At 35.9% G+C, this 26,478-nt stretch overlaps 1 protein-coding gene across 2 annotated transcripts in view; it reads left to right on the top strand.

Moving 5' to 3' along the window:
• The window catches only part of MYOF (myoferlin), a 313,269-nt gene that overhangs the window by 220,812 nt on the left and 65,979 nt on the right, over nt 1-26,478 (top strand). For both annotated transcript variants that reach the window (XM_053692421.1, XM_053692420.1), the window contains 10 exons: nt 128-301; nt 422-530; nt 3,800-3,877; nt 8,591-8,772; nt 8,903-9,061; nt 10,291-10,389; nt 11,073-11,234; nt 19,395-19,560; nt 19,806-19,882; nt 26,055-26,066. In XM_053692421.1, coding sequence (XP_053548396.1) covers nt 128-301; nt 422-530; nt 3,800-3,877; nt 8,591-8,772; nt 8,903-9,061; nt 10,291-10,389; nt 11,073-11,234; nt 19,395-19,560; nt 19,806-19,882; nt 26,055-26,066 — 1,218 coding nt within the window. The remainder of the gene's footprint in view (nt 1-127; nt 302-421; nt 531-3,799; nt 3,878-8,590; nt 8,773-8,902; nt 9,062-10,290; nt 10,390-11,072; nt 11,235-19,394; nt 19,561-19,805; nt 19,883-26,054; nt 26,067-26,478) is intronic.

The following is a 26,478-nucleotide window of genomic DNA, read 5'->3' as shown; positions in this document are numbered from 1 at the left end:
TTTGTCACTTTTACACACAGAATTTCAGGTTAATGAAGTGGTCTTTTTTTCCATTTGTCGTTTGATTTAATATTGATTTTTACATCTTTTGATGTAAATATATTTTTACGTTTCTTTTCTAATACAGTCAGCATTAACCATTGAGGAAAAAGAAGGATGGGAATATGCTGCTCTTATTGGCTGGAAGTTTCACTTGAAAGAACGTAGCTCTGATACTTTTAGGCGAAGGAGATGGAGAAGGAAAATGGCCCCAGCCGAAAGTATTGGTTCAGCTGCTATTTTCAAGCTGGAAGGAGCCCTTGTGAGTATTTAATCTCAAATGTAACCCCCCCCCCCCCCCACAACATTCCTCTTACAATTAAGTGGATGATTTAGTGTCCCTTTTAAATTTATTAAACTGTAAGCATTTCCTGGTGTTTAGGGATCTGATTTAACCGGCGAAGATGAGGAGAAGAAAAGTTCAGAGAAAAAAGAGTCTGCAACAAATGTCTTTGGAGCCAACACACCTATTATCTCCTGTACATTTGACAGTAAGTTTATTAATTAGTTCAGTGCATTTTTCTAAACCCATCAAAAATGGCTATGAACATCAGAAAACCAAGCCTGAGTAACAAAATAGTCACAAAGACATAGACATAGAAGAATGTCTTAAGCACTTATTAATGTGTGTATGTGTGTGTATATATATATATATAAATCTATTTAAGGGAAATTAAACTCATTTTTTAGTTATTCAGACAGAGCAGACAATTGTAAACAACTTTCCAATTTACTTCTATTATGTTAAGTTTTTTGTTTTCTTGGTATCCTTTGTTGTAAAGCATACCTAGTTAGACTCTGCATACCTAGTTAGACTCTGGACCTGCAATGCATGACTGGGAGCGAGTTGTTGATTGGTAGCTTCACATATATGCCACTTGTCATTGGCTCGTCAATGTGTTTAGCTAGTTCCCCGTAGTGCATTGCTTCTCATTCAGCAAAGGATACCAAGAGAATGAAGACAAGTTGGTAATAGAAGAAAGTTGTTTGAAATTGTATGCTCTATCTGACTCGTGAAAGAAAACAATGCGTTTCATATCCCTCTGTCTACTAGTTAAAAACACTCCACTTCATTCAGGATGACATAAGTATCATTGTACAATTCATAAATATCCAGGCGAGGTACTTATCACAAAGGAAAGGAAGGATTTGTATTGCCATACGGCTTCCCCAAACTATGTACTACCTCCAACTTATCCAGTTTTCCCTTTACGGGTTCCCACTGAAAAAAATAGTAACCACAATTTTAATAAATGGACAAATCATTGCCAAAGTAAGTGGTCAATTTTTTTAAAAAAGTCCCCACTTACTTTAGCAATGTTTTTTTCATTTATTTAAAGGGACAGGAAACCCCAACATTTTCTTTCATGATTTGGATAGAACATACAATTTTAAACTTTCCAATTTACTTCTTTTATCAAATTTGCTTCATCATCTTGTTATACTTTGCTGAAGGAACAACATTGAACTATTGGCAGCTAGCTGAACACATTTAGTTAGCCTATCACAAGAGACAAATATGTGCAAGCACCAATCAGTAGTGAGCTCCCTCTAGTATAGAATATGTGCGTATTCTTTTTCAGCAAGGGAACAAAGCACATTTGAAAACAGAAGTGACTTTAAAAGTGTCTTAAAATGACATGCTCTATCTGAATCATGAAAGTATAATTTTGACTTTCCTATTACATTAATTGTTATTTATATATAGACAATAAAGAATGTCCATTGGTACCAAACACAATAATCAATTATTGTGACCAATGTCTATAGAACCTGGTTTCACAAACAGACTTATTTCTCATATCATTCATCTCCCAAACATTTCTTCTTACCTGCCCACTGGCGCCCTCACATAACTACTGCCTTAGCTTCTCAGGGCTGTATTTGCGTAGATATAAAAACCCTTTTCCCCTGCACTGAACTCCTCTCTACATTTTGCTCCTGGTCACTACCTGGAGACCAAAGTGGGGATGCGGTCTTAATCGCCAACTTGCCCACTAAACTCTGGTCTGCCGACATGACTACGGAGTGTAGTCAGTTTCTGCTCTTTGGGGAGGGTATAACGTCACTCACTGTGGGCAGGTCCTGATTTTGGGAGACCATCAATACTGTTGTAAGATCCAAACCGTAAAGGCAAAAAGCAAGCCTGTGTTCTATTTCAGTGTCCCAGGGAGTGTACAGACATAGGCGTATTTTTTAAATAAACTGAGGAATCCTTGCTACCCTCCAGCAGCACAGGAACATACAAAAAAGGTCCCATGCAAAAAAACTCTTTATAAACGTCTTTCTTTGAGTATCAAAATTAAAATAGATCTAGGATTACAGCCAGATAGTCGAAACGCGTTAGATCTTTGCTGTAGAAACAGTGATATTGGATCTTGTTAATGTTGATACTCCATAATGAAAGAGGTTTTAAAGGAGTTTGTTGTTTGGGACCTTTTTTGTATATTATATTTATATATGTAAGTATCTGTCATTATTGGTTTTTCTTTTCAACAATCTTAACACATTACACAGCACTGACCAATGTTTTTACACATAAGTAAAAATGTGTTACATTTACAGATACACAATATGTTACACTAGTGAAAAAATGTGATGTAAAATGTTGGTAAATTCAAAATTAAACTTTCATGAGTCAGCATACAATTTTCCACAACTTTCCAGTTTACTTATGTTATCAAATTTGTTTGTTATCCTTTATTGAAGGAATAGCAATACACTTCTGTACAGTGGACACATTGGGGTAGTGAATCATCTCCGCCCTGTATCGCTAAATGCAGACAGCATACGCTGTCTGCATTTAACATTGCACAAGCAGTTCTGGTGAACTGCTTGTGCAATGCCGCTCCCTGCTGTCATGAGAATATGTGATCGGGTTTGCATTTGAGTTGGGTGTTGGTTCCCCCCCCCCCCCCACCACTTTTTGTCCTCCATTTACTTCTATGGGGGAAAACATGAACACACACGTGATATTCTAAACTCTGCTTTTTGCGCTCATCGGGTTAGCGCAAGAGCGAAAACAGTTTACTTTTAACTCCTAATACGAGCGCAACCTGACTCACGCAAAAAGCTTACTTCTAGCGCAGTTGACGCTCGAGCAGGAGCATTAAGTAATGCTCCACTTGTAATCTAGCCATAAATACACTTTATGCACCTACCTCTAATTATGGGTGCTGCCATTTTGAAACCTAAGTTTCACTGCAGGTATGTTAAGGAGTGTTGCTGTACATATGCAAGCAAGTCCGCATTTGGAATTCAGTGAAAGCTAGATTTCAACATGGTAGCACCCCTGACTAGAGAGAGGCAGGAAATAACTTCAATATTATGCTTATAAAATGTATTAAGTGTTTAATGCCCTTTTAAAGATTGCTAACCTTAGTAAGAATATGATTACTTCTAGCTCATGTTAAAAGGAGCAGTATGGGATAAAGAAATGTATGCAAGAGTGAGATATGTTTGAGACTTGAGATAAGGTATAGACTAGAACAGAATGATAAAAGGGTATTATTGAAAATCACTGTTAACTCTGAGGTTATTCTCTAAATCTATTGAAAGTGCCTTTCTAAATATATAAGCTGGAACATTCGCTTATTTTATTGTATAAGGGCATAGATCAATGCAATCAATTTTTATTTCCACGTTGACCTTTTTGCAGATTGTTGAAACATTCTAAAATATATTTCATTTTGCTGAAAATGATTATTTCTGTAAAATATATCAAATATAAATACTTTTATCACTTTTTTTTTTCTTTCAGGAGTCTACACATATCACCTTCGCTGTTACCTTTACCAAGCAAGAAGCCTTACTGCTTTGGATAAAGACAGTTTTTCGGGTATGAAGAATAAAATTATTAGATTATATATATCTGCCATTCACACGTAGAGAACAATTATTCATTATTTGTATATGTGCAAAAAAAAAACTAAAATATGATATAGGATTTTTTGTGCGATTATAGTAGTGTATTAAAATTACAAAGTAAGTTTGTAATATTTTTTGGATTCTAAACGCACAATTTTCAACATGATACTTAAGTATTTAATTTAAGCCTTAAGATTTTCTTGTGAGGTTGCATATGATGCCCAGAACGCATGTTTTGCTGTTGGCATTTTTTGTTTGACCTGAAGATAACCTCAATTAATAGCCTCTAGCAATGAGCAATAACAATTTGTACAGGAAATGTTAAAATACAAGGCAAGGTATCTTTCTTTTTTTTTTTCTCTCACTTTTATAGATTAAGATGATTTACAATTCTTACTAATAGTAGGTCTAAAACACTTTAATCATGTTCACGGGAGACTGGTGCTGTCGTAAATAAGCAAATCTGAAATGTGCTCACGCCGGTACAATTTATCGCTTAGGGGCTAGTGACAACAGGAAAAGGTCTGTTCTTTGTACAAATTGTGGGCGTGATACCCTATTGTGAGAACAACAAGTGTAACAATTAACTTAATACACACACAAGCTTTTTTTCAAAGGATTTCCTTGGTTTACTAAAGCACAGGCTTCACATTTCTTAGAGTAAATGAAACGTGCCCTTAAAATTAACTGCCGACATTACTAAGTCATTCTATCAAATAATGTTTTAACTCTAATTATAAATAGTTTTCTATTATGTTTTAAATTGTATTCATTTTTTTAACCACGTTTCTGTTCCTTTTATAAAGCAATAATAAAAAAATGAGCCATGAATCTTCTTGCTTTATGTTAGTTATATGAATAATACTTAAAGGGACAGTCTACTCCAAATTTGTATTTGTTTAAAAAGATATATAATCCCTTTATTACCCATTCTCCAGTTTTACACAGCTAACATGTTTTTTTTAATATGCTTTTAACTTCTGTGATTACCTTGTATCTAAGCCTCTTTTGACAGACCCCTGATCACATGGCTATTATCTTTTGACTTGCATTTTAGCCAATTAGTGCAGGGCCATCCGCAACCCACGGGCGTGAGCACAAGGTTATCTATATGGCCCACATGAAATAGCAGTCGCCAGTAAAAATAAGAGGCGGTCTGTAGTGGCTTAGAAACAGGCAGATATTTAGAGGTTTAAATGTTATAAAGTATATTAATATAACAATGTTGGTTGTGCAAAGCTGGGGAATGGGTAGTAAAGGCGTTTTCTATCTTTTCAAACAACAATTTTGGTGTCTACTGTCCCTTTAAAGTCAAGTAAAAATGAAACTTGATTTAGATAAGGTGAAGACAAAAACAAGAGAGCGCCTCATGGTGTGATATCGTACAAACAAATGTGAAAACCAAAGACAGCAACAGGTGTTGGACAGGTACTCACAAAAAAGATGGCACTCCGATCAAGTGCAAGCGAGCAGTCTGACCTTTTGCAGCAGTCAGTACGCTGTGAGGTTGGATCTAGTCAGGGACACGCCAAACGATGATCGAAAAAGGCAAATCTTGATAGCCACGCTGTTGGAAGAATCCCCTGCAGTTAGCGTATGAGAGTCAGCGATCCTCCTAACAGGAAATCGGAAAGGCCACACAAGGCGTTATTGAGGACCGAACCAATGCGATCCGTAATGACTGTATCGCCAGTGTTAATATGTAACCAACGAATACTTAGAGAGTATCATGTACATAAACATGTAACAAGTTCAGATGTACTGGTTAAAATATATTTAATAGAGCAATACACAATGCCTTGTGTGGCCTTCCCGATTTCCTGTTAGGAGGATCGTTGACTCTCATACACTAACTCCAGGGGATTCTTCCAACAGCGTGGCTATCAAGATTTGCCTTTTTCGATCATCGTTTGGCGTGTCCCTGACAGGATCCAACCTCACAGCGTACTGACTGCTGCAAAAGGTCAGACTGCTCGCTTGCACTCGATCTGAGTGCCATCTTTTTTGTGAGTACCTGTCCAACACCTGTTGCTGTCTTTTGGTTTTTACATTTGTTTGTACGATATCACACCATGAGGCGCTCTCTTGTTTTTGTCTTCACCTTTTAGATTATCCAAATTACCACCGGTCTCAAGTGGAGCAGCCTTCATTTTGAACTCCTGAACTTTTCACATTGACTTTTTGGGATATACAGTGGGGCAAAAAAGTATTTAATCATCCACCAATTGTGCAAGTTCTCCCACTTAAGAAGATGAGAGAGGCCTGTAATTTTCATCATAGGTATACCTCAACTATGAGAGACAAAATGTGGAAACAAATCCAGACAATCAAATTGTCTGATTTGGAAAGAATTTATTTGCATATTATGGTGGAAAATAAGTATTTGGTCAATATCAAAAGTTAATCTCAATACTTTGTTATATATTCTTTGTTGGCAATGACAGAGGTCAAACGTTTTCTGTAAGTCTTCACAAGGTTGTCACACACTGTTGCTGGTATGTTGGCCCATTTCTGCATGCAGATCTCCGATAGAGCAGTGATGTTTTGGGGCTGTCGCTGGGCAACACGGACTTTCAACTCCCTCCAAAGGTTTTCTATGGAGTTGAGATCTGGAGACTGGCTAGGCCACTCCAGGACCTTGAAATGCTTCTTACGAAGCCACTCCTTCGTTGCCCCGGTGGTGTGTTTGGGATCATTGTCATGCTGAAAGACCCAGCCACGTTTCATCTTCAATGCCCTTGCTGATGGAAGGAGGTTTGCACTCAAAATATCATGATACATGGCCCCATTCATTCTTTCATGTACATGGATCAGTCGTCCTGTTCCCTTTGCAGAGAAACAGCCCCAAAGCATGATGTTGCCACCCCCATGCTTCATAGTAGGTATGGTGTTCTTTGGTTGCAACTCAGCATTCTCTCTCCTCCAAACACGACGAGTTGTGTTTTTACCAAACAGTTCTACTTTGGTTTCCTGTGACCATATGACATTCTCACAATCTGCTTCTGGATCATCCAAATGCTCTCTAGCATACTTCAAATGGGCCCGGACATGTACTGTCTTAAGCAGGGAGACACGTCTGGCACTGCAGGATCTGAGTCCCTGGAGGCGTAGTGTGTTACTGATGGTAGCCTTTGTTACGTTGGTCCCTGCTCTCTGCAGGTCAATCACTAGGTCCCCCGTGTGGTTCTGGGATGTTTGCTCACCGTTCTTGTGATCATTTTGACCCCACGGGGTGAGATCTTGCGTGGAGCCCCAGATCGAGGGAGATTATCAGTGGTCTTGTATGTCTTCCATTTTCTAATTATTGCTCCCACAGTTGATTTATTCACACCAAGCTGCTTGCCTATTGCAGATTCAGTCTTCCCAGCCTGGTGCAGGTCTACAATTTTGTTTCTGGTGTCCTTCGACAGCTCTTTGGTCTTCACCATAGTGGAGTTTGGAGTGTGACTGTTTGAGGTTGTGGACAGGTGTCTTTTATACTGATAACAAGTTCAAACAGGTGCCATTAATACAGGTAATGAGTGGAGGACAGAGGAGCTTCTTAAAGAAGAAGATACAAGTCTGTGAGTGCCAGAAATCTTGCTTGTTTGTAGGTGACCAAATACTTATTTTCCACCATAATATGCAAAAAAATTCTTTCCAAATCAGACAATGTGATTGTCTGCATTTGTTTCCACATTTGTCTCTCATAGTTGAGGTATAACTATGATGAAAATTACAGGCCTCTCTCATCTTCTTAAGTGGGAGAACTTGCACAATTGGTGACTGTCTAAATACTTTTTTGCTCCACTGTACGTATATTATTTTTTTATCACCTTTTTAAATTTTTATATTGGTATCCCCCCCCCCCCCTCTTTTTTTTTCACACACCGTGTACCTAGGATATCATACCGAACCTTTTCTTTATTTAGCATATTGCACACCAATCATTATAATTATTTTCCTAATATGTTTTATTAGCACAACATTGTCACATTGTACACTCTATTTATATCACATTTTATTGTATTCACATTTTATTTTATTTGCAACACTTATTTTTCACCTCCAGCTGTTACAAATAGTCTTCCGGCGCACCCTATTGTATGCTTTATTGCCTACATTTTTTAACACTTGATTTAGATAAGGCATGCAGTTTTAAACAACTTAACAATTTACTTTTATCATCAAGTTCTCTTGATATTCTTTGTTGAAAGCTAAACCTAGGAAGGCCAATATGCTAATTTCTAAGCCCTTGAAGGCCGCCTCTTATCTCAGTGGATTCTGACAGTTTTCCACAGCAAGGCAGTGCTAGTTCACGTGTGTCATATATATATATATATATATAACATTGTGCTCACTCCTGTGGAGTTATTTATGAGTCAGCACTGATTGGCTAAAATGTAAGTCTCTCAAAATAACTAGATAAGGGGGCAGTCTGCAGATGTAAACAATATATTAATATAACCATGTTGGTTATGCAAAATTGGGGATGGGTAATAAAGAGATTATCCATCTTTTTAAACCATTAAAATTCTGGAGTAGACTGTCTCTTTAGGATTTGGCTGATATGTTATTCTATAATAACACAACAGCAATGTTTGTAATAAGATATTTAATGTCCGTTTAAGGTGTCATCTATGCATTTTTGCTTTGTTCTTATTTATATAGCAACAACATAGATTGACATTTTTTATTCCTGCAGACCCTTATGCCCACGTTTCATTCCTTCATCGAAGTAAAACTACAGAAATCATCCACTCAACTCTCAATCCAACATGGGACCAAACTCTTATATTCAATGAAATTGAAATTTGTGGAGATCCACAAACAATTAGGCAAAACCCTCCCAATGTAGCTGTTGAAATATTTGATAATGACCAAGTGGTATGTATAAAATATAGCCTTAATGACATTCTTTTGTAGTTTTAGCATTCTATATTTTTTTTTTATTAAATTTTTTATTAATTTTTTTTATATTCTCTAATGTGTGTCCCCCCCTCGATACTCATTTTAGGGAAAAGATGAATTTCTCGGCAGGAGTGTTTGTTCACCAATGGTAAAGCTTAACCCAGAAATTGATATGAGCCCCAAACTTCTCTGGTATCCTGTGATGAATGCAAATAAGCACTGTGGAGATATCTTGTTTGCTGCTGAGTTAATTCTTCGTGATAAGGTTTGTAAATCATCATCATGTTCCTCATTGGACCCCAGCGCTTGCTGATTGGTTGCTACATTTAGCCACCAACCAGCAATAGATAATGGTCCTTTAATGCCTGCTTTTTTTTGGCTAATATTCAAACTAAATATTCTGTGTGTCCTTAACAGGTATATTTTTTATTACCTGAAATGTGTATTGTTTAATACATAGGAGACTAACTGTTGGAAAAGATTCTGCATGCATTTCATGAAGTTTATATTTTAATTACTAGTATTTCTAGAGCTGTTGTTCAGACCCTCCTGTTAAAAATAATTGAGTACACCTCATGTTAAAAGGGTTGACACCCCTGATCTACAGCATATTGCTAAATAATAATTAATAAAATCTGAGAAACAAATTTGTTTTGTCCTGGTTTATTCATAACTTTAAACCAAATAAATATATAATTTTCTCTTTCTCTTTATTAATTTTTAAATCTTTCAAACTATTTCATGCAAATTATCTTATACCTCACCCTTGGCTTTAATTCCTACTGATGTCCACTTGTGAAGAATTGTCAATCTGAGTCCTCTAGGGCTATATAGTGATCAGTATTGCATCCTGTCTCGGAAATAGCCAGTCATACATCCTGTTATTAAACTTTGTTTATATCTATTGACAACCAGATTTTAACACCAATATTGGGTCTCTCTGGTCAGAATAACGTATACAGAGAGAAGATTCAGTTTTATTTTTATGGTGATTAATTACGGTTGCAAGCAATACTATACAAAAATACTGGATGATCAAGAGAAAGTGTTAGGTGAGTTCTAGGTCAGATTGCAGTATCTGCCAGTTATATGCCTTAGAAGGACTCTAATTATTACCCATAGCCCAAAAGGTTTCAACTATATGTCCACATCGACTTCACAGCTTTTATCTGGCTGCTATGTGCCCTGATCACACTTAAGATCAAACCAAGTAATCTGTGACCATTTTTTAAATATGTATATTTTTTGGTTAACCAGTTAAATACTGGGCGCCTGACATGCAGCGGTGGATTTATACCAAGGGTATAAACAGTTGCCTACACAGCTAAATATAAAAAGTACCGGGATTAAATTATTTTCTACTACCTATCCAACTTGTATTGCTCTCTTGAACTGGAGTGCTTAACACCTCCGTAACTGTCACTGTTAACAACACTAAGGAAAATAAGCATCCAGAAATTCATATCCATACAAATTAATGTTGTTTCATTTCAGGAAGGATCTAATCTACCAATTCTTCCATCCCAGAAAGCACCACAACTGTACATGGTGCCTCAAGGAATTCGTCCCATTGTACAGCTGACTGCCATTGAGGTAAGAAGGCGGCATACTCTACACATTTAGTGTTGGCGATATGGTGCATGTAGTAATTGGTTTCTTAACCCCTGAGGTTAAAGGGACATTAAACAATAAATACATTTCATGCACCTCCCTCTAATTTATGGGTGCTGCTATTTTGGAATCTAGTTTACACAGCAGGTATCTGAGGCAGAGTTGCTGCACATGTGCAAACACATCAGCACTTTGACATAGAGATGCATACATATATATGTCTAAATATGTATGTGTGTTTATATTATATTATATATATATATTATACACACACATATTTCTGTATTTACATGTGTATATATATGTATTTATAGATATATATATTCATGTATATATAGGTTAAGATATATATTGTACAAATTCATGGGAGATAATCCCACACATATTGTAAATGTATGTCATTTTGTTTAAATGAGTAAATAAAAACCTTTTCTGTCATAATAAATAATTAAGATTCATTTTGGAGTCTACAAATATCATACCAAGACTATGAGGTATCATAGAATTATACCTTCATCATTTTAAGTTGATCCTCTGAAAGATATCAACTATTCCACTGAAATTAATATTTTATTACATTTCTTAAGTTAATAAGAAAAAACAAATAAAAATAATCTTTCCTTTTATTTTGCGTTCATTATTTATTTGATTTACTTTTTTCACAGATTCTTACTTGGGGCCTACGTAACATGAAAAATTATCAGATGGCATCGGTTACATCCCCAAGTCTAGTTGTAGAGTGTGGTGGAGAAATTGTCCAGTCTGCAGTAATCAAGAACCTTAAAAAGACTCCAAACTTCCAAAGTTCTGTCCTTTTTATGAAAGTGGTAAGTCATTACAGATTACGATTAGTTGATTTGCTGATTATTAGTTTTGTAGTGCTAGAAACTATTATTTTAATTCAATATATCACTTTGCATGCAAATGCATTGAAACTTAGGTACAGATCAAATGGTCAAATAATGAAAATATAGTGATACTGTATTACTGATATTTTTATTGACATATTTCTGACTTGTCTAAGTCTAATGGAGAGGTCTGTTCTTGTACATTCAAAGTCAGGATGTCAAAAAACAGCGTCAAATGTAAATGATTTCAAAATGAACATTGTGTTTTGTATTTAGGCATAAAACATCTTTGTCACACTTGGTGTAATATGGCCACAGTATTTTCATATTAAAGTCGTATTAAATTATTCAATTTTTGGGATGTCATATGCTTATAAACAATAACCTGTTTCTTTCAAAAAGTGGCAAGTCTACTAAATTATTGTTTTTTAATATCATTGCTGTCCCTTTAAGACTGTGATTATGGTTAAGCTATATTTGTTTTTCTTTCATGTAATTAGCAAGAGTCCATGAGCTAGTGACGTATGGGATATACATTCCTACCAGGAGGGGCAAAGTTTCCCAAACCTCAAAATGCCTATAAATACACCCCTCACCACACCCACAATTCAGTTTTACAAACTTTGCCTCCTATGGAGGTGGTGAAGTAAGTTTGTGCTAGATTCTACGTTGATATGCGCTCCGCAGCAGGTTGGAGCCCGGTTTTCCTCTCAGCGTGCAGTGAATGTCAGAGGGATGTGAGGAGAGTATTGCTTATTTGAATGCAATGATCTCCTTCTACGGGGTCTATTTCATAGGTTCTCTGTTATCGGTCGTAGAGATTCATCTCTTACCTCCCTTTTCAGATCGACGATATACTCTTATATATATACCATTACCTCTGCTGATTTTCGTTTCAGTACTGGTTTGGCTTTCTACAACATGTAGATGAGTGTCCTGGGGTAAGTAAGTAAGCTTATTTTCTGTGACACTCTAAGCTATGGTTAGGCACTTTTTTATAAAGTTCTAAATATATGTATTCAAACATTTATTTGCCTTGACTCAGGATGTTCAATATTCCTTATTTTCAGACAGTCAGTTTCATACTTGGGATAAATGCATTTGTTTCAATCATTTTTTCTTACCTTAAAAAAATTGACTTTTTCCCTGTGGGCTGTTAGGCTCGCGGGGGCTGAAAATGCTTCATTTTATTGCGTCATTCTTGGCGCGGACTTTTTTGGCGCAAAAATGTTTTTCTGTTTCCGGCGTCATACGTGTCGCCGGAAGTTGCGTCATTTTTTGACGTTTTTTTGCGTCAAAAGTGTCGGCGTTCCGGATGTGGCGTCATTTTTGGCGCCAAAAGCATTTAGGCGCCAAATAATGTGGGCGTCTTTTTTGGCGCTAAAAAATATGGGCGTCATTTTTGTCTCCACATTATTTAAGTCTCATTATTTATTGCTTCTGGTTGCTAGAAGCTTGTTCACTGGCATTTTTTTCCCATTCCTGAAACTGTCATTTAAGGAATTTGATCAATTTTGCTTTATATGTTGTTTTTTCTTTTACATATTGCAAGATGTTCCACGTTGCAACTGAGTCAGAAGATACTTCAGGAAAATCGCTGCCCAGTGCTGGAGCTACCAAGCTAAGTGTATCTGCTATAAACTTTTGGTATCTGTTTCTCCAGCTGTTGTTTGTATTGCATGTCATGACAAACTTATTAATGCAGATAAAATTTCCTTTAGTACTGTTACATTACCTGTTGCTGTTCCATCAACATCTAATTTTCAGAGTGTTCCTGATAATATAAGAGATTTTATTTTTTAAATCCATTTAGAAGGCTATGTCTGTTATTTCTCCTTCTAGTATACATAAAAGTCTTTTAAAACTTCTCTTTTTTGCAGATGAATTTTTAAATGAACATCATCATTCTGATACTGATAATGGTTCTTCTGGTTCAGAGGTTTCTGTCTCAGAGGTTGATGCTGATAAATCTTTGTATTTGTTCAAGATGGAATTTATTCGTTCTTTACTTAAAGAAGTATTAATTGCATTAGAAATAGAGGATTCTGGTCCTCTTGATACTAAATCTAAACGTTTAAATAAGGTTTTTAAATCTCCTGTAGTTATTCCAGAAGTGTTTTCTCTCCCTTATGCTATTTCTGAAGTAATTTCCAGGGAATGGAATAATTTGAGTAATTCATTTACTCCTTCTAAACGTTTAAGCAATTATATCCTGTGCCATCTGACAGATTAGAGTTTTGGGACAAAATCTCTAAGGTTAATGGGGCTGTCTCTACTCCTGCTAAACGTACTACTATTCCTATGGCAGATAGTACTTCATTTAAGGATCCTTTAGTTAGGAAAATTGAATCCTTTCTAAGAAAAGCTTACTTATGTTCAGGTAATCTTCTTAGACCTGCTATATTTTTAGCGGATGTTGCTGCAGCTTCAACTTTTTGGTTAGAAGCTTTAGCGCAACAAGTAACAGATCATAATTTTATAGCATTATTATTATTCTATAACATGCTAATAATTTTATTTGTGATACCATCTTTTGATATCATTAGAGTTGATGTCAGGTATATGTTTCTAGCTATTTTAGCTAGAAAAGCTTTATGGCTTAAAACTTGGAATGCTGATATGTCTTCTAAGTCAACTTTGCTTTCCCTTTCTTTCCAGGGTAATAAATTATTCGATTTTCAGTTGGATTCTATTATCTCAACTGTTACTGGAGGGAAGGGAACTTTTTTACCACAGGATAAAAAATCTAAGGTAAATTTAGGTCTAATAATCATTTTCGTTCCTTTCCTCACAACAAGGAACAAAAGCCTGGTCCTTCATCCTCAGGAGCGGTATCAGTTTGGAAACCTTTTCCAGTTTGGAATATATCCAAGCCTTATAGAAACCTATAGCCAGCTCCTAAATACCCATGAAGGTGCGGCCCTCATTCCAGCTCAGCTGGTATGGGGCAGTTTGTTTTCTTCAAGGAAATTTGGATCAATTCCGTTCACAATCTCTGGTTTCAGAACATTGTTTCAGAAAGGTACAGAATTGGCTTCAAGTTAAGGCCTCCTGCAAAGAGATTTTTTTCTTTCCCGTGTCCCAGTAAACACAGCAAAGGCTCAGCATTTCTGAAATGTGTTTCAGATCTAGAGTTGGCTGGAGTAATTATGCCAGTTCCAGTTCTGGAACAGGGGCTGGGGTTTTATTCTATCTCTTCATTGTACCAAAGAAGGTCAATTCCTTCAGACCAGTTCCGGATCTATCTATATTGAATCGTTATGTAAGGATACCAACATTCAAGATGGTAACTGTAGGACTATCCTGCCTTTTGTTTAGCAAGGGCATTATATGTCTACAATAGATTTACAGGATGTATATCTGCATATTCCGATTCATCCAGATCACTTTTAGTTTCTGAGATTCTCTTTTTAGACAAGCATTACCAGTTTTGTGGCTCTACCGTTTGGCCTAGTGTCGGCTCCAAGAATTTTTTTCAAAGGTTCTCGGTGCCCTTCTGTCTGTAATCAGAGAACAGGGTTTCCTTATTTGGACGATATCTTGGTACTTGCTCAGTCTTCACATTTTCGCAGAATCTCATTCGAATCGACTTGTGTTGTTTCTTCAAGATCATGGTTGGAGGATCAATTTACCATTCAGTTCATTGTTTCCTCAGACAAGGGTAACCTTTTTAGGTTTCCAGATAGATTCAGTGTCTATGACTCTGTCCTTGTCAGATAAGAGAAATTTAACATTGATATCAGCTTGTCAAAACCTTCAGTCACAATCATTCCCTTTGGTAGCCTTATGCATGGAAATTTTAGGTCTTAGGACTGCCGCATCGGATGCGATCTCCTTTGCTCGTTTTCACATGCGACCTCTTCAGCTCTGTATGCTGAACCAGTGGTGCAGGGATTACACAAAGATATCTCAATTAATATCTTTAAACTGATTATACGACACTCTATGACATGGTGGACAGTTCACCATCGTTTAGTTCAGGGGGCTTCTTTGTTCTTCCGACCTGGACTATAATCTCAACAGATGCAAGTCTTACAGGTTGGGGAGCTGTGTGGGGGTCTCTGATGGCACAAGGGGTTTGGGAATCTCAGGAGGTGAGATTACGATCAATATTTTGAACTCCGTGCAATTTTCAGAGCTCTTCAGTCTTGGCCTCTTCTGAAGAGAGAGTTGTTCATTTGTTTTCAGATAGACAATGTCACAGCTGTGGCATACATCAATCATCAAGGAGGGACTCGCAGTCCTCTGGCTATGAAAGAAGTATCTCGAATTTTGGTTTGGGCGTAATCCAGCTCCTGTCTAATCTTTGCGGTTCATATCCCAGGTATAGACAATTGGGAAGCGGATTATCTCAGTCGCCAAACGTTGCATCCGGGCGAATGGTCTCTTCACCCAGAAGTATTGCTTCAGATTGTTCAAATGTGGGAACTCCCAGAAATAGATCTGATGGTTTCTCATCTAAACAAGAAACTTCCCTGGTATCTGTCCAGATCCCGGGATCCTCGGGCGGAAGCAGTGGATACATTATCACTTCCTTGGAAGTATCATCCTGCCTATATCTTTCCGCCTCTAGTTCTTCTTCCAAGAGTATTCTCCAAGATTCTAAAGGAATGCTCGTTTGTCCTGCTGGTAGCTCCAGCATGGTCTCACAGGTTTTGGTATGCGGATCTTGTCCGGATGGCCTCTTGCCAGCTGTGGACTCTTCCGTTAAGACCAGACTTTCTGTCGCAAGGTCCTTTTTTCCATCAGGATCTCAAATCCTTAAATTTTAAGGTATGGAGTTTGAACGCTTGATTCTTGGTCAAAGAAGGTTTCTCTGACTCTGTGATTAATACTATGTGACAGGTTCGTAAATCTGTATCTAGAGAGATATATTATAGAGTCTGGAAGTCTTATATTTCTTAGTGTCTTTCTCATCATTTTTTTTTGGCATTCTTTTTGAATACCGAGAATTTTTCAGTTTCTTCAGGATGGTTTAGATAAAGGTTTGTCCGCAAGTTCCTTGAAAGGACAAATCTCTGCTCTTTCTGTTCTTTTTTCACAGAAGGATTGCTAATCTTCCTGATATTTAATTGTTTTGTACAAGCTTTGGTTCGTATAAAACCTGTCATTAAGTCAATTTCTCCTCCTTGGAGTTTGAATTTGGTTCTGGGGGCTTTTCAAGCTCCTCCTTTTGAACCTATGCATTCTTTGGTCGTTATATTACTTTCTTGGAAAGTTTTGTTTCTTTTGGCCATCTCTTCTGCCAGAAGAGTCTCTGAATTATCTGCTCTTTCTTGTGAGTCTCCTTTTCTGATTTTTCATCAGGATAAGGCGGTGCTGCGAACTTCTTTTGAAATTATGGTTCCTTCATTATGTCCTAATCCTATGAATTCTAAGGAGAAATCATTGCATTCTTTGGATGCTGTTAGAGCTTTGTATTATTACGTTTAAGCTACTAAGTCTTTCCGAAAGACTTCTAGTCTATTTGTCATCTTTTCCGGTTCTAGAAAAGGCCAGAAAGCTTCTGCCATTTCTTTGGCATCTTGGTTGAAATCTTTATTTCATCATGCCTATGTCGAGTCGGGTACAAATTCCGCCTCGAAGGATTACAGTTCATTCTACTAGGTCAGTTTCTACTTCCTGGGTGTTTAGGAATGAAGCTTCGATTGATCAGATTTGCAAAGCAGCAACTTGGTCCTCTTTGCATATTTTTTCTAAATTCTACCATTTTGATGTGTTTTCTTCTTCTGAAGCAGTTTTTGGTAGAAAAGTACTTCAGGCAGTGGTTTCAGTTTGAATCTTCTGCTTATGTTTTTCATTAAACTTTATTTTGGGTGTGGATTATTTTCAGCAGGAATTGGCTGTCTTTATTTTATCCCTCCCTCTCTAGTGACTCTTGTGTGGAAAGATCCACATTTTGGGTAGTCATTATCCCATACGTCACTAGCTCATGGACTCTTGCTAATTACATGAAAGAAAACATAATTTATGTAAGAACTTACCTGATAAATTCATTTCTTTCATATTAGCAAGAGTCCATGAGGCCCGCCCTTTTTTGTGGTGGTTATGATTTTTTTGTATAAAGCACAATTATTCCAATTCCTTATTTTATATGCTTTCGCACTTTTTTCTTATCACCCCACTTCTTGGCTATTCGTTAAACTGAATTGTGGGTGTGGTGAGGGGTGTATTTATAGGCATTTTGAGGTTTGGGAAACTTTGCCCCTCCTGGTAGGAATGTATATCCCATACGTCACTAGCTCATGGACTCTTGCTAATATGAAAGAAATGAATTTATCAGGTAAGTTCTTACATAAATTATGTTTTTTGTTGTGCAGTATATAGCTATAATTAGAGCCCAGCACTTTTCACATTAGAAAAGCTGTATATAGTTTGCAAATACAATCAAGGAATGATTATTCATTATAACTATTTTTAACTGCATCATCATTCATAGAGGACTCACCAGTAGGATTTGCTTTGTTGTGGATAGACGAGCCAGCTTTTTCGTCCAAAATTATTATACTAAATACCTTCATTTCCATATCAGTTTGGGGAGAGTGCTTAGATTTGACCTTGTTGGTAAGAGTTGGTTGATTTAGTACTTTAGTGCTTATTAAAGGGATATGAAATTTTTTTTTTATTTCATGATCCAGATAGAGCTTGCGATTTTAAGCAACTTTCTAATTTATTCTGAATATCAATTTTTTTTCCGTTCTATTGGTAACTTTATTTGAAAAGCAGGAATAAAAGCGTAGGAGCTCAGCTGGCCTATTTTTGGTTCAACACCCTGGGTAGTGCTTGCTGATTCATGGATACATTTAACCACCAATCATCAAGCGCTACCAAGGTGCTGAATAAAAATGGTCCGTCTCCTAAGCTTTCACTCCTGCTTTTCAAATAAAGATACCAAGAGAATGAAGAAAAATTGATAAAAGGAGCAAGTTGGAAAGTGGCTTAAAATTGGCTGCTCTATCTGAATCATGAAAGAAAAAAAAATGTGGGTTTCATATTCCTTTAAGTTTAGAAGTGTGAGCAGACTTTGGGGCCGATTTATCAAGTTCTGTATGGAGCTTGATGCCCCTGTTTCCGCGCGAGCTTTCAGGCTCGCCAGATACAGAAGTTATGAAGCCATAACTTGTCCGCCTGCTCTGAGGCTGTGGACAGAAATCAACCCGATCGAATATGATCAGACTGATTGACACCCTCTGCTAGCGGCCGATTGGCCACAAATCTGCAAGGGTGGCATTACATCAGCAGTTCACAAGAACTGCTGGTGCAATGATAAATACGCTGTCGGCATTTATCGATGTGCAGCGGACATGATACGCTACATCGTATCATGTCCGCTCGCACTATGATAAATCTACCCCTTTTTTGTTTTTTGGTGGATCAAATTGTTTATTTGAACTTTATATTTATTTTTTATTATTTTTGTTGAGTTTGGTTTTACAGACTTTCATGGGAGACATCCCATTTTATTTATGGAGATTGAATGAGATTTGTTTTATGAATAGTGAAATATATAAATTGTGTGCATTTTAGATGTGTGTATACATTTAGAGGTATAATAAATGAAATATTAATTTTACAAATATCCTCCACCTGTTTTCTTTCATTTTTTTCCCTCCTTTTACAGTGCTCCATGCTATTTTTAGCGCCATTATTATTTTTTATTTTTGAATTGTGTATCTGCATCCACTTTTAAGGGAGTGGATGTTTGGAATTTGGCTGGGGTCTAGTGTAAAGGGACACTCAAGTCAAAATTAAAGTTTCATGATTCAGATAGAGCATTCAATTTTAAACAACTTTCCAATTTGCTTTTATTAACAAAATGTGTGCAGTCTTTTTATATTTACACTTTTTAAATCATCAGCTTCTACTGAGCATGTGCAAGAATACACAGAATATACGTATATGCATTTCTGATTGGCTGATGACTGTCACATGATACAGAGGGAGTGGAAATTGGCATACCTTTAAAATTTGTCAGAAAAAAAAATCGACTACTCATTTAAAGATCTGACTTAGTGCTATTGCATTGTATTTTTATTGTGCATTTGTTGATTATGTAAATCTACTGTATTAACTGTTCCTTTAAGCGCAATAGTTTCCATTCTTTATTAATATATTATTTCTTCTTTTGTTTTAACGTAGCCTTTACCAAAAGAAGAAATGTACGTGCCGCCCATAGTCATTAAAATTATAGATCACCGACCATTTGGAAGGAAACCAATTGTAGGACAGTGCACTATCGATGTATTGGAGGCGTTTCGCTGCGATCCATACACCACTACACAGGAAGAGGCCCCAGAATTAAGAGGTATGAGTATCCACTCTTTGAGCAGATAATTTAGTGTGTGTACGAACTGCTTTACAATTTATATTTAATTAGTAAATACATTTAGGCTCAATAGAGTTTTGATTTGTTGATGATTAGTCGGTAAATTTGCAATATTTATCCAGTGTGTTTGTGATTATATTGTTAGTTGAGTATATAAAACATTGTAGAATTAAGAATCTGTCTCAGTTTTCTATACAATATAATTTTGTTTTTAAATGTTTTAGTTGCCCTCCTGTCTTCCACGTTTCCACAAGATGTTGTTATCGATGTGGACGATACTAAACCATTACTGTCCAGCCAGGTAATGTGTGTGCAGCTGTGCACATATAATAATTTTATCATGAACAGATTCCACTGGAAATGTTTTCAATTGTATAGCACAATTATTACAGAATCTGAAATATTTAATGGGATACTAAACCCAATTTTATTTCTTTCATGATTCACATAGAGTATGCAATTTGAAGCAACTTTCTAATTTACTCCTATTATCAATTTTTCTCCGTTCTCTTGCTATCTTTATTTAAAAAGCAGAAATTTAAAGCTTACAAGCCGGCCCATTTTAGGTTCTACATTTAAGCCACCAATAAGCGAGCATAACCCAGGTTCTCAACCAAAAATGGGCCGGCTGGTAAACTTTACATTCCTTCTTTTTAAATAAAAATAGCAAAAGAACAAAGAAAAATTGATAATAGTAGTAAATTAGAAAGGTGCTTAAAATTGCATGCTCTGTCCGAATCATAAAAGAAAACAATTTGGGTTTAGTATCCCTTTAATGACGATATGGATATTTTTTTTTTATTTTTTTTTTTTTTTTTACAAAACTAATGTTAATTGTTTAATTGACATGAAACCTGAGCAACAAAAGAATGCTATTTGGCTCTAGCATATTGTTTTAAAATATTTTCAATACGTTGTCAATAAAATATTTTATACTACTTTAACTCTGAGATCAGCCAACTCTTTTACAAGCTCACATTGCATACAGAGAATCTGTTTACATATAAAATGTGAATGTGCTTGAGGAATAGTTGTGTCTATATGCACCAATTGCCTTCTTTGTGTACTCTGATATTGGCACTGTAAAGGTGACTGAGCTCTAGTTTAAGGGACAGTCTACAATATAATTGTTATTGTTTTAAAAGATAGTGCCTTTATTACCAATTCTCCAGTTTTGCCTAACCAACACAGTTATATTAATATACTTTTTTATCTCTGTGATTACCTTGTATCTCAGCATCTTCTGATAACTTTTTAGTTATTGACTAATAGATAAGTGCTGTGTTGTACTTAAATAACTCCACAGGCGTGAACACAATGTTATCTATATGGCCCACATGAACTAGCAGTCTCCTGTTGTGAAATGCAAATACAAAAGCATGTGATAAGAGGCTGTTTGTAGTGGCTTAGAAACAGGCAGACATTTAGAGGTTTAAATGTTTTAAAGTATATTAATATAACAATGTTGGTTGTGCAAAAGCGGGATATGGGTAGTAAAGGCGTTGTATATCTTTCTAAACAATAACAAGTGTTGACTATCCCTTTAAATAAGCATACAGGTAAATGTGTTTTTTTTTTTTTTTTTTAACAATAAAATAAAAATTAAAGGGACAGTTTACTTGAAAAAAATGTTATTGTTTAAAAATTCCCCAATTTTGCATAACCGACAGTTATATTAATATACTTTTACTTCTGTGATAAACTTGTATTTAAGCCTGTGCAGACTGCTCCCTTATCTTAGTGCTTTTTACAAACTTGTATTTTAACCAATCAGTGACTCTTAAATAACTCCACAGAAGTGAGTACAATGGCATCTATATGGCACACATGATCTAGCACTGTCTGGCTGTGAAAAGCTAATAAAATGCACTGCGATAAGAAGTGGCCTGCAGGGGTTTAGAAACAGGCAGAGATTTAGAGGTTATAAAGTATATTAACCTCTTAAGGACATGTGACGGAATTTTTCCGTCATAAAACAATTGAGCAAACTGAAAGCTGTGTCCTTAAAGGGTTAATATAACAATGTTTATTGTGCAAAGCTGGAGAATGGGTAGTAAAGGTATTATCTATCTTTTTAAACACTAAAAAAAAATCAAGTAAACACTGAGATTGTAATATAAAATGTTTAATTATGCATAGTACAAACACTTTACTATTATATATTTGTATTATTTATTTTGCTCACTTTCCTGTTATTTAAATCAGACAATTTGTCGGGGTTTTTACAATCCCGCTGAGTTACTATAACAGAACGAGCACAACCATGCTATGACTTATTTATCCTATATTTAAAAGCATATTGTTCTTATTTCCTGTCCCTACTGAGTTAGTTACTGTATCAACTCATTTATATATATATATATATATATATATATATATATATATATATATATATATATATATATATATATAAAACTATCTGAGGATTTTAAAGATAAATTTAATCAGAACCTGTCTGCCTACATTTGCCAAATGTGATGCAGCATCTTGTGACCAATTTTAACATTGCACAAGACTTGTGTAGTCCTGCCCCCTGCTCTTGGTTGCGTGAGAGCAGGGCATGTCAATCACCCCAAACAGGTGAGGGTTGAGGTGATGTGTCTTGCCACCTCTGAGTTGGTGGAGATTATAAAGAAGTGGTTTCTGCTTGTTAGATTGTGGTTGCCGGCTCGTCCCTGCAAACCTGAACCGCAAAGTCTCATAAGATGTGAATGCAGCTTTATAAATCTTCCCTTAAGTCTTTTCTTTTGCTTTGCTATATTCCACATGGCCATTTTTCACACATTTTAGTGATTTCATACCTGTCCCTAGTTGGCCTTAGCAGAAAAGATTCGATAATGGAAGCTTGGGTTTTAACATAGTGATAAACATAGTTATTGAAAATTAAACATTACACTTTTTTCTTCAATATTTTAAAGGGACATTCAACTCCAAAAAATGTTTTGTTTAAAAAGATAGATGATCCCTTTATAACCCATTTCCCTAGTTTTACACAGCAAACATGGTTATATTAATATACTTTTGCCTCTGTGATTACCTTGTATCTAAGCCTCTTCTGACAGCCCCTGATCACATGACTTTTTAATTATTATCTATTGACTTGCATTTTAGCCAATTAGTGCTGTGTTGTGCACAACTCCGTGGGAGAGAGCACAGTGTTCTCTATATGGCTCACATGAAATAGCAGTCTCTTGTAAAAAGCGTGCGACAAGAGGCTGGCTGTAGTGGCTTAGAAACAGGCAGAAATTCAGAGGTTTAAATGTTATAAAATATATTAATATAACAATGTTGCTTGTGCAAAGCTGGAAAATAGTAAAGGCGTTATCTAACTTTTTAAACAATAACACTCTTGTTGTTGACAGTCCCTAGTACTATTCTCAGGCTAAGCTTTACTTTGAACTATTCTCAGGCTAATGTTTGCTTTGAAGCCTTTTCTCCTACATTGGTGTATCCGGTCCACGGCTTCATCCTTACTTGTGGGATATTCTCAATCCCTACAGGAAGTGGCAAAGAGAGCACACAGCAGAGCTGTCCATATAGCTCCCCTCAGGCTCCGCCCCCCCAGTCATTCTCTTTGCCGCTCTAACTAGTAGCATCTCCACAGGGGTGGTAAAGAGTATGTGGTGTTAGTTGTAGTTTTTTATTTCTTCTATCAATAGTTTGTTATTTTAAAATAGTGCCGGCTTGTACTATTTACTCTGAAGCAGAAAGTGATGAAGATTTCTGCTGAGAGGAATATGATTTTAGCACCAGTAACTAAAATCCATTGCTGTTCCCACGCAGGACTGTTGAATACCAGAGAACATCAGTTGGGGGGAACAGGCTTCATATCTCTTTTAAGGAACATAAATAGCTATTATTTTTAACATTTTTTTCACCATGATCATTTCTTTAGGGATCTGGATTGTCTTGGGTTTCATATGGTTTGATATGAGCTAATAACTAATATTTTCCATTTAGACAGAAATCTCATTAAAGGCAACTTAAGACTTAAAAGCAGTCAATACATTTAAAAAAACTCTAAAGAATAAATGTTCACGTTTACATTAAAGAACATAATAGTGTGAAAATGGCAGGCTCTAATTCGTTTGAGCATGTAATTGTCACACTAATGACCCTGCAATGCTTTAACTGTGTTTAACACAATTTGCAGGGGTTAAACACATAGCAGTGTTGGGTCACAAGTGTTAAAATGACAATTGTTTCCTCTATAATGTCTCTTTAACATTCATTTTTATTGCAGACTTTTGCTAACACATTGCTGTTCCCATCTACTTAAATACCAAAATTTTTGCACAAATGTTTTTTTTGTACATGATCCATTTATATTGCCCATCTGGGTGTGTTTTTGTAAATAGTTTTGCTTATTTTTAAATAACATTGTGCTGATTTTCAGACTCCTAACCAAGCCCCAAAGTTTTAGATGTATACTGATGTATACAGACTTCAGACTGATTCTGTTTGTATAATGGGTCTTTTCATATGCAGGGGAGGGGGGAGGTTCTGCTATCAGCCATTTACAGTGGGTGTCCCAGGCTTATCTCATTAACATCGTCAAACTGGGAGCTTCTAAGAAAGTTTTTAAATGGTTTTACACTGGTTTTTATATCAGTATCTGTGCATATTATTCTTTATAGTAGTGTCTATTACATGCAGTTAAATGTAAAATTGGTGTCTACTGCCCCTTTATAAAAACAATATCATACTTCATCTCATGCACGTATAAAGGAAAAAAAATATCAGTGCACGTTTTCACAAGTTGTATTCCAATTTTCAGTTATTAAGCACTATGTCAACAGCAGTTGGAAAAATGACTTCTCCTACAAGAGTGCATGTATGTATATGCTCTGAAATGTTGCTTGGCCTAATCTGGGCTCTGGTTTTTTATCTTTTCATCTGTTTCTTACCTGCAGAGATTTTGGAGTGAGAGGTAATGACTGCAAAAAAAATAAATAGGAATTTGGGATAAGCCTTTGTGCCCCAAAAACATTTAAAATGGCAATATGTTAATCATTAGTAGCCAGTGTAATGGCACATACCAATCATTTGCTGTTTTATCATATGAATGCATTGGTTGCTATGAGATTCATTGCAGCCTTCACTGACAGAAAGGGGGTTTAAAGGGACGTTGTAGTAGAAAGATTACATTCTTTGTTTGCACTGCTCTTTGTGAAAATCAATGTTTAAAGGGGTTATTAAACAGCATGAGTTTGTAATATAACATATATAATTATATAAAATGTAAAAACCTTTGTAATATACTCTCATAACTTAAAATGTTGTGCCCTTTTCCAGTAATTTAACATTTTTCCATAAGGTAATGGGCACCGCCATATTTTAACTTAAGTTCCCCTTATCTATCTTTACTTCTGAGGACAATGAGGAACGGATATAAAACATGTAATAAAATAGACTGTACAAGCATGGCTGTGTGGAACATAGGATTATCTAAAAGGGTTTCCACACAGCCTTGTTTGCGCAAACAGATAAATAGAAAACTAGTTCAAACATTGTGTGCTATTACTTTATAGAAACTAAAGTACTTTATATAAAGTAATCATTTTAAACTTATATTCTCAAAATTTAAACAACTAATATAATTAGTAACTAATACATTATAAAAAATACATCTACATATTATTCTCAGGCTTATCTTTGCTTTGAATGCATAGTGTCTAGCATGTATTTTATATAGCATCCCTTTAACTCCAGAAAAGTTACTGAACACAGCTGGCGATTGGTGCCAATATACTTACTAGTTGTTGCCTGTTCAGTACCGGCAGTGCTGTGCAACTCTTGATTGTGGCTTTATCTGTGTGTTTAAACCATAGTTTCATAATTGCATGCTATAACAAATAAGAGCATGTTATCTTTCAACTACAATGTCAATTTAAACATTCTATGCATTTATGATATATGCAGTGTGCATTGGTCTGAATTTAATCTGTGATTTTTATTTACCAAATCACCTCTCATTCCAAAATATCTGTTAATAATTTGTCTTCTCAATTCAAACCATCATCAACAAACATATATCCTAAAAAGGGCACTAAGGATCGTTTTGTGTGAACCCTTAATCACCTTCTTGGCTTACAGGATATGGGTGATGAAATTTGTGTGTTGGGTAAATAACGGTAGGTTTTTGTTATGTTGCTTGGGAACAACATAAATATATTATCTGGAAAGTGCTTTCTACAAAATTCCCTGTTTTTTTTTCACAATGGCAGTTTATTACATACATATGATACTAAATTTGAATTAACACAATATAAATGCTATATTTGATTTACATTTCTTATTCATTTTCAGTATGTAATAAACTGATTCACACGATATATAACAAAGATCTGCACACCCGGGTGGAAAACCATGTCTTGTGTTCTAAATGTTTCATTTTAAAGTTCCCCGCTAACATACATTTTTTATTTCTTCTTTCCCCCCAACATATTTGGTGATTGCCTGTCTGAAAATAGCTCACAGAAAAGGTAAGTTCATAATATAGTTTTTGTTTTTATAAGTATACTTTTTCAGAAAAAGTGGGGTTTATAGGGGATGCTAGGAGTGCACAAATGGGGTTGCCAGATGTCCAGTATTCAACTGGAAAGTCCAGTATTTCAGCAGACTGCCCAGTGAACTCTATACAAAAATGTCCCTTTTTTTTTTAAAGTTCCCTAAGTGGCAGCTAAATGATTGTAAGTATTTTCGATGCAGCTATGCTTTACAAATATGGCCCTGGAAGAAGTGACATTGCAGAAGTATTGCTCTTTGTGTTAATTGTAGCCTAGGAAGGTAAAAAAAAAAATAAAAAAAAAATCCCGGTCATGTGTTTCTGACAGTCACAGAGATTGTTAAAAACAATGCTCTGTGTGTCACATGTAGCCACTGAGGTAAAATCAT

Source organism: Bombina bombina, chromosome 9, assembly GCF_027579735.1.
Source record: "Bombina bombina isolate aBomBom1 chromosome 9, aBomBom1.pri, whole genome shotgun sequence".
In the NCBI taxonomy this organism is placed as follows: domain Eukaryota; kingdom Metazoa; phylum Chordata; class Amphibia; order Anura; family Bombinatoridae; genus Bombina; species Bombina bombina.
This window is presented reverse-complemented; position numbering and strand designations above follow the sequence as displayed.